This window comes from Dendrobium catenatum, unplaced genomic scaffold (assembly GCF_001605985.2).
Source record: "Dendrobium catenatum unplaced genomic scaffold, ASM160598v2 fragScaff_scaffold_621, whole genome shotgun sequence".
In the NCBI taxonomy this organism is placed as follows: Eukaryota; Viridiplantae; Streptophyta; class Magnoliopsida; order Asparagales; family Orchidaceae; genus Dendrobium; species Dendrobium catenatum.
This window is the reverse complement of record NW_021319083.1, coordinates 11,630,315-11,640,227: the sequence shown is the minus strand read 5'-3', so window position 1 is coordinate 11,640,227 and position 9,913 is coordinate 11,630,315. Positions and strand designations below refer to the sequence as shown.

Here is a 9,913-nt window from a genome sequence, read left to right as displayed (position 1 = left end):
GTTTTAGATATTTGATTAAAAAAAAGAGATTATACTCATATTATATATATATATATATATATATATATATTCAACTATTTTCACAATCAATTATAACTGTTTCAAATGAATCATTCTTCAAAATGTTTTGCCATTATTATATTAGTTGATCAATTTAATAGATATTAATATAAGATTATTCTTCCAATCTTAAATTATTTTATTAATCAGATAACTATGAAAAAACATAGAACTCCAAACAGTTGGATTTTTTTCTATTGATTTATAGCAAATTAATGAACATTTTAATTCTTTTAATTGAAGCAAACATGACATCAAATTTTTTGTGTCATAATAAGAAATAGAGTTAATTAATCAAATTGTATGGTTCACCTTTCTGTTTAGGAGGTGAATTAAGGCCTCGTTTGGTTGGTCGATGTAAAGCGGTTGTGGAGAGAATGGAGTTTCAGAAATAACGTTCTATATAATTGAATTATTACATAATATTGTTTTGTTAAATTGCTTTTTATATGCTTATTCAAACTTTAAAATAGATAATTAGTATTTTTGGTATGATTAACAATTTCAGTTTTTTCATCATAAATTATGAAACTACCCATATATTAAACACAAATTTACAAAAAAAAATTTACTACTTACATAAATGAAAATATACATAAAATTTAAATAAAGTATTTTTTTATTATCTTAAATTTTGACAATGAGGGCAAAAGGATGAGGGCAAGAGGAGACTGAGGAGTGACCAAGTCTCCTGGATGTAGAGCAGTTCTATTTCCTTATGGTTTCAAAGTTCTCTCCTATCTTATGGAAGATGGGAACAATCATTTCGAAGATGGGAACAATCGTTTCAATCCTCCTTGGTGCAGGTGGAATTCATGCTGTTATTAACGGTCGTGAGTTTCAATCTATTTAAAGGTAACAGCAGTGTCTGATGAGGGCCCAATCAACATGGAATTTGAAGGAAAATTATGGAAGCAATCTTATTTTTAGTATAAAGAAAAAACGAAATGCATGGATCCAAAAGAAGTCTGCATTCCGATATGCTTGTAACTACGAAGAATTTTAGTAATCATAACTTATATCTTGTCAACAATCAATCCATTGGCATCAATAAAAATAAAACTTATGAATGTTCAAGTTTAATTTTACCAAATACTACAGAATGCAACAACCACATATTACAGGGATATGAGTACAAAGGCATAACGAGATCTAAATAAGCAAAGTAAAAGTACATGAAAATTACATCTACCAAACAACAAAACTAAACTATTGTCCTCTCATGCTTTACTTCGGAGTAAGTCATATTTGTTGAAACTCAATTTTCATCAAGGAAACCTGAAATAAAATAAGAATATATTATAAGTATATCATCAATCATTTACAATTGTATTTATACTAGCTTTATAAATAATTATTTATTGTATATTTATATATATAAAACTTTAAGGTAAATGTACTACCTATTATAAGTGTATAATTGCATTGCAATAGTCTCTCTAACTTCAGCCATATCGTTCGCACCTTCACCATCAAGCAACTCCACAGAACAATTCGTACTTCCTAAGGTTTAAACTTCTTCTTCAACTTGTAACTCATGTGCCTCCGGATGAACAAAATTTTCATCGGCATCACATTCCTCGAATTCTGGATCAATCCTTGAATTATGTCTTCTTATGTAGTTATGTAGTGTCATTGTAGCCTCTACAATAAGCCATTGTTTTTTGAAAGAATAGTTCGGCATATCTCAGAGAATTCTTCATTTCTTTTTACATACACCAAATGCCCTTTCTATTACACTTCTTAACGAGGAATGCCTCCTATTAAAAACCTCCTGATGGCCTGTAGTAGTTCGAATTCCTCGTCGGAAATCTGGTATATGATATCGCGTCTCTAGATATGGCTTAAGAAAACCTCGTTGTAGTGGGTATCCAACGTCAACTAAATAAAATTACCTGTTAAAAAAAATGTTAATTTTCTCATTATCTTTAATATAAAATAGGATTACTAAAATCATTAATTAATAATTAAATATTACCTGATGGCAGTATAGGAAAACTGTATAGCGGACTCCTTAGAATATGTTTAAAGATATAAGCATCATGAGCTGAATCTTCCCATCCTGCTGCCACAAATGTAAAGCACATATTAAAATCACAGACTACCATCACATTTTGTGTAGGTGAATGATGTCGCCCTATATACGGAATTTGATCTTCAACAGGAATACGAGCATCTACATAAGTTCCATCAATTGCCCCAATGCAATCTTAAAATATGGCATGTACCTAGTATCGTTTCTAATATGTACAGGGATGTCAAAACTCTCATTATCCTCCGACATTGTGTATCTGAAAAAAATAAATAAATATTATAAGTTGTCCAACAAATGTTTGCATTGATCAATAAATTCAAAGTAAACTGGTCTGAATATTGAAAAGCATATTACAAGTGAGCAAGTTGATAAGCAGCAGATATTGAGGAAGATTAAACAAGTTTTACATTAGGCAATCATGAACTTCAACAGGTTGTCGTTAGCCATCAAGAAAATAAAGAACAAATGCTAAATCATCACCTTCTTTGCATGTTATTTACATTAATACTTCCTTGGAGACGAAAGCTTATGGACATGAGATGGTGCCTACAATTATCTGCACTTCATCTAACGTAGTGCAAACTATCCTTGAGATAAGTAACCTGAGAGATCATCTTATAGCATACTACTATGTTGACTTTAATATACTTATGATTGTTTCATATACTGAAATCCTTAGCTCTTCTTTCAGGCCTTTGCACAGGTGCCCAATTTTAATATCTGGTATGGTCCAGATTCTTATATGGGTGAGAACATCACAGAATTGTTCAACAATATGGCTGGCATGACTGATGAGGAGATTGCTGAGATACACCCAGAACATAATAGGAATACAATAAAATCTTTATTACATCAACTACAACAAATAATAAGATAAGTGCGACCAGCTAGTTGGTGTACTACTTGAAACAGATAAGGGAATTAAGTTTTTATACTTTATGGCTTTTATTCTACTGCTTGAAACAGATATATAAAGCCTAAGATGACTAAATTAAAACAGGTTAGAGAGGAGTTATGCATTCTTTATGTTTAGATGATTTTTTTAATAAATCATAATTACAGAGTTAGCCGCTATTAGTGCATCTTTTTTACATACAGTTCCATTTGATTGGATGACCAATCTATGGTGACACAGTGAATTCATGCTCTTTAATTAATAGATGTCTGATTAGGGATTCTCTGAAGCCAATAATCACTCTAGGTAGTAAGCATATACCACATCATAATAGTAAATATGTTCATTAAACACAGTTGCCAATAAGAACTCAGAATTTACAGTAAACTTTAACTTCACGAAACAAACCTTTAATAAGCATATATTCACTGATTACAATACTTGTTGTGATTAAACACACATTTTGTCCATATATAAAAACAAATACACACAATTCTTTGAACAATCTAAAAAAAGTAGTAAACAAAAAAAATTTATCAACAAATTGTGATCTACAATAATGATGTGAAACTCCTGTGATATCGTCTTTTTAAATACCAAACTTTTCTATCAGTTGGAAGTCCCATGAAAGCCTCCCTTTGATTCTAATCTAGTATATACAAAACAACAAAGTCATAAAACTCTGGATCGTCAAATATCTCAGGTACTTTAGAAATTTCTTCTAATGCATCTGCAATTGTTACACATTTCTTTGAAGCAGTTGATGATGATAGCGCATAACTAATAGATTTAGCAGCGCTTACGAGCTCCTCAATATGATCAATGAACATTTGTCTTCCACCTGATTTGGTTGTTCTAATTCTTTTTCTTTTATGTGATCTTTGTGAATCACCTATAATAGGATCATCATGGTTGTCCGTATGTATTGTATTTGCCTCATCATCTTGTTGTTCATCTTCAGAAGATGCAACTTCTTCTACATCTTTGAGTTCAGGAGGCAATACACCTGAGTTTGGGACCCATAAATCAGCACCAATAGCAACAACGCTACCAAACAAAATATTTAATTTTTCCTCAAGTTCTAGCATAATTCCATTATAGCGAAACTTCTTCGCTGAAGGAAAAACCTATAATATAGGAAAACAAGTTGATTGGTAAGTGCATTATATTTTTTTGAATAATATAACTTAGCATAAATATATATGTTAATATACCTGTAATTTCTCGGTCCACCACTCATTCGAAGCATCAATTATTTTCTTCACAGGGTTCTATCCTATTCCAGTTTTACTGCACATTAAATCTTTCCAAAGCTTCCACTCCTTGAACTGATCCCATTTATTTTTTAGTTGGGTGCGATCATAGGTTCGACCTGTGCGCTCATTAAAATTATTTGTTAAGTTTCGCCACCCTTCCTTACTAAAGTGAGTAGTTGGTCTGTTTCTCAATTCTATCTCCTTAATACATATGTCACAGTAGATTAAAGTTGTTTCCATTTCCCATGTTGCTGGGACACCTCCTTCTTTCTGCTTTCCCATTTTTTTGATAGGCGGACTATATATTAGTAAGTTAGTAAAGTGTGTTATAATATACTTGTAATTATTACTAACATGGTGTGCATGCATGTATTCGTTTACACCCAAAATTTCACAAGTGCTGCTTAAAATAATTGTATTTAGCAATTGTAAGAAAATATAATAATGAGATGAAAACATTTATGTGACTGCAAAAATGAATTCAAATAAAATTAATGCCCTATAATCAAAGGTGTATCCTTTTTATGATATTAAAGTAAACCATTATAACTACGGTTAAGAAATAGGATAAATCAGTAAACTAAATCATATATTTGGTTAAGAATGAAATATATGAGGTTTAGTCAAACAATTGCCCTGTTCTCTTCTACTGAAATAGGAGCCTATTTCAGAACATATACTTCTGTTAAAAAATAGTTGATTTCGTATGGATAAATTCGAAGATATGATATCTAATTTAAGGAATAGATATTCTAGTCATGGTGATGGGATGAATAATTTAGTTATGAAGCTTTTGCTTAGTAGGAGGAGGTCTAAAGTAAATATATATGAGGTTTAGTCAAACTGAAGAAAGCTTACGACCAAATTTTTTTTTTCCGAACTTACATGCTGTCTCTTATAAATGAATAGCTTCATACTTTACAAACAATTAAAGGTTTCGTAGTTGTAAATTTTAGAAACATATTGGTTGGATATTTACTTGAATTCCTTTAGATTACTGAGCAAGCTTCCTACTGAGATAGATTCCAATATGCTACTGAAGAAGGTTACAATAATAAGTTGATGCTATATTTTTGTGTCATTGTTAACTAATCATGCTTTTCTAGAAGAATTTTGATAAATTTGTATGTTTTTTCTTGTAGATGATGGATAAAATACCTCTCAAACAAATTCCTGGTCCAGATCCAAATTACAGAGAAATATGTTTCTCTAGCGCCGGAAGGTTGTACCTACAAATTAAAAAATTTTATTCTATAAGAATAGTTATTCTCTATTTTTAAATTAACATTAATTAGAATGTGTGATACTGTGATTGTATAGTGATGTTTTCCAACTCTCAAAGTTTTTCGCTGAAGTGGACATGCTCTTTGCGATGAACAAATATTAAAACTGAAGAAAGCTTCCGACCAAATTGCATTTAGTTATGCTACTAGATGGCAGAGGTATTTGCTCAAACTGCTTAAAAATCTCATAAACCTTCCGACCAAAATTTTTTTCAATAGTAATCTTACTGTAGGTGAAGCTATGAGCAGACAACAAATAGAAAGAATAAGGAGGTGAACTCAACAGCCACGGACTTCCTCGACTTGTCTGATTCCGCCAAAGGGGAAAAACGTCACTGAAAGAGGCCGAAGTTGAGGCTAGGGCAAGGAGATCAGAGCTCTTACGTGCAAATGGCGGTCGGTTCGTAAAAGTATCAGCTAGGGCTCTTCAATCGGGAGGCTATGCAATGGCAGGAGTCGGCGGTGGAACCCGGTGTGGGTGATTTGTGTCCGCGCGAATGGGATGCGATGTTGAGCTCTCGTTGAAGGCGTAGTGGCCGTTAATGGGATGCGAATTTGTTCAGGAGGAATTGTAGTGGCGAAGAAGAAGATACGTGCGAGGGTGAAATAGAGAAAATAGGAGAGGATATCGCAGACCGCTCTGGAGAAATTAATCTGTACGCAGTCCGAACGCAGGATAGATTCGGATGCGCAGGATAGATTCGGATGCGCATGATGTTGCTTATTTACGTATTTTTTTTATTTAATTTTTTCTACATATTTTTTACATATTTATTGTATATTTAGTGAGTATTATTTATTTGTTATTTTTTGGCACAAAAAAAATTTGTATAAAAAAATACGCAACAAATAAACAGTAAATAAGCAGCATCCGAATGCGTTCAGATTACGTACAGAATAATTTCTCCTGAAAAAGGCGCTCAGTTATAGTTTTCACGTTTTGACCTAAAACAACGGTTTTGAGAACGTGTGAAGGGAAAGCAGTTTTATCAAACAAGAAATAAAACTAAATTTTGTCGTTTTAAAAATGAACAAGTAATAAGATCGGACAAACAAATGAAGCCTAAGTATTTTAAAAAAGCTAAATGAGTGTGTTAAAAGGGTTATTTTGGGCTCCAAGCAAATCTTAGAGAGAGATTTTTATATCTCATCATTCATGTATGACACATCATCTAAGAAAATATGCTTTTACTCCCTTGTGAGAATTATAGTTGATTGTTTTATATTAAGTAGCTAGAATCCTTGCAAGAGTAATGTCACCATCTTATGCTAAAGCAACTCTGAATTTTCCTTAGGAGTTTATGGGTTGGGTGTAATTGTTCGGATGAGTTAGGCTTTGGGCGACTGACCCTATCTTTCTTATGATAGAGTGGGCCTCTAGCATACTCTATGTGGTTCTATCGAGTTAGCAAGTTGAAGAGCTCTTAGTCTTTGTCAAGTTAAGGACTCCATGACCCTTGGCGAGTTGAGGAGTCTACGACCTTTGCAAGTTGGAGAGCTAAAGCAAGCTAGTCCTGCTATGAGGCCTTGAACCCAACCAGCTTGACTTTAATCAAACTTGTGGGGCATGTATGGGTGTATGTTTAGTTCTCTAATTCTTTAGCATCTTTTGAAAGGCAACTATAAAAAGAGCAAGATAATGAAAAATGTATATTTCCACTAAGTCAACGATTTGACCTGAATCAATCATTAATTAATGGGTTTTGAAAAAAAAAAATCTATAAATAACTTCCTATGCCTTCCTTAAATGCCATTCAATTTGAATTTCTTCCTTCTTCATTTAGCTTAGCACACTTCATTTGTGAAGCTATTTATTGATTTGACTCATCATCACTTAGAAAACACAACTCTTCTTCTGAGTTATTATCTATCTGTAGCTCCATCAAATACGACTTAGATATTATTTTATTAGCATACCCATTTTTCACTGATCTAATATTTTCAGGACATATTGCCACTCGATTCCTATCATGATCTTTAAAAGGAGTTCTTTGGCATGCATTTGATGATATTGAGATAACTTGACATGTTTCTATATGGAGTGATTATTCATCTTTTTGTTCATCATTGTCCACTTTCAATTGATCTATTTAAAGCTCAGACATAAAATATATAAGTGCTATAGGTTGTCTCAATGGTTAATGATAATCCTCTAAATTATTAATGATTTTTTGAAGTACAATCCTCTTCTTTTTTAGCTAGTTATGCTTATTTGAGCTACCAGACTTTTTGGAGGATATCTTATATAAATGTTTCTTATTTTGGGATGTACTAACCATATTAAAACATTTTCAAGTTAATGACTTGAAAGTGGATGCACCTGAATTTGGATTTTCTTTCAATTCAAGCATTGGTTTCATAAAGGATTTCCATTTCATTACAGAGATTCATTCTAATTGTTTGATCATCTTCATTATTTTCTTTGAGATTATAATATGATATTCTTCTTTTTCATGCATCATTTATTATTTTATTTTATCTCCCTTTTTAGTTGTTATTAAGAGAGATGACATAACCATTTTTACATATTCCTTTTTTGGATGAACTAAAATGCTATTTGATAGTGTGAATTTACCATCTATATATTTCTTTTCAGTCAGTCTTTGGAGACATAACAATCTTCAATAGGGTGACTGATAACTCGATGACATGTGTAATAATTTAGATTATCGCTCTAATTAACTTTTTCAGGTCTTTTACTCTTCGATAATTCAATAACATCACTAAGTGCTTGTTTTAATAGTTTTGTCATACTTTTCCTTTTAAAAGAATAATCTCTATTCATTTTCTCGTTAAGGGATATGATTTAATTACTGATTCCTTGCTTTACACGCTCTCCTACATTACAAAAAATCTGAGACTTGTCAATTCCTCCCAACAATAATTTTGGTTGAGATTTAGGATTGAAAACTTACTTTCCTTTATCATCTTTGGAAACATATTATTTTTCTTTATCAATTCTCAAAGATGATGTAGAATATATTTCATCTCTTCTAATGTCTAGATCTTTACTCCTTTTAAATGTATCTAAATAATTTTTAGAGTTGGACAAATTTAGTTTTTCAAACTTTGTCATTCTATCCAACATCTCCTGAAAAGTGGTGATTGAGGCCAAGCATAAAAATGGTAATATCTTATCATCGAGATTTTCTATTATCAATTGAATGGTGTGCTCCTCTTCCAATTGTTGTTGCACACCTCTTCCAATTAATGTTCGCATTTCATACTCACATTACGACAATAAGTTATTTATTTTGTCACTGACTCACACTTTTTTCATTTTTATAAGACAATGTCAGTGATGATAATCTTTTCAGTAACACTAGAGAATCTTTTTATGAACATATTTTTCAATTTTATAAATTTCTTAACATAATCATAGGAAAGTTTAGTGTACCATTCAAAAATAGTTGCTGTCAAACTATAAATGAATTGATGAAAAAGTAAAGCATCAACATCTCAAGTATTTCCAGGTGTTGGTTTAAATTGAGCCAGGTGTTGCTTAGTATTACCGTTGTTATTAAAAAATATTAAATTTTGGCACAGAGTAACCTTACGAATATGGCACCTGGTCATACTCGAATGGGTATGGATAACCATTCCCTACTAATTTCTCTGCATGTTATGAAGTAATTATAGCTTTAATATTTTCATTGATAATTAATTCTAATTGTGCAGTCATTACAGGCTTGGATGTACTTGTGAAATTTTGGAGAGTATACAAATGATCAACCACATTTCCCACTTCATGTGTGATTCGTACTCCAAATACATGGGGCAGTAGGTTAGTTGGCGGATTAGCAGGAGCGTAGATTAATGCTTGATGATCAACCTGGCTAAGTAGGTGCAAGATTAATAATGATGCTCTTTTACATCAACTACATCATCACAGTCATTGCACCATCATTTTTATCATCTTTATATTTAGCTCTGATATATGCTTATCTTTTTCCTTCATCTAGCATTTTATATGCATTTGTGTTTATGCTAATGTCATAGTAAGTATTTCTTCTTCTTGATCCTCATTTTTTTCATTACATGATGGGACTTCTTCTTCTAACTGCTTATACTGAGCTTGCTCTTCTTGAGGGGTTATTATTGTAATATCAGTTTTGCTCCAGGTTCGTCCAGGACGAAGTTGGATCGTCCGGGACGATCGGTACACTGTTCTGTCTGTATGGTTCGTCTGGACGAAATGTTGGATCGTCTGGAAGAAAATTTTCCAGAGAACCCGTCGCCGGGGACGATAATTAAATCTCGTCTGGACGAAGTTCTCCAGAGCTGAGATCGTCCAGGACGAAGCTCGATCGTCCAGGACGATCAGTCTGGATATATATAGAAATGAGATATTTTGAAGAGAGAAAAAGCTGAGGAGAGAGAAAAA

At 32.3% G+C, this 9,913-nt stretch overlaps 1 protein-coding gene across 1 annotated transcript in view; it reads right to left on the bottom strand.

Annotated features, from left to right (window-relative positions):
- Window positions 1-9,913, bottom strand: part of LOC110113998 (chlorophyll a-b binding protein AB96-like) — a 26,310-nt gene that overhangs the window by 2,310 nt on the left and 14,087 nt on the right. The window contains exons 2-3 of the mRNA XM_020846742.2: window positions 3,651-4,117; window positions 2,763-2,898 (exon numbers count right to left, since the gene is read on the bottom strand). Coding sequence (XP_020702401.2) covers window positions 2,763-2,898; window positions 3,651-4,117 — 603 coding nt within the window. The remainder of the gene's footprint in view (window positions 1-2,762; window positions 2,899-3,650; window positions 4,118-9,913) is intronic.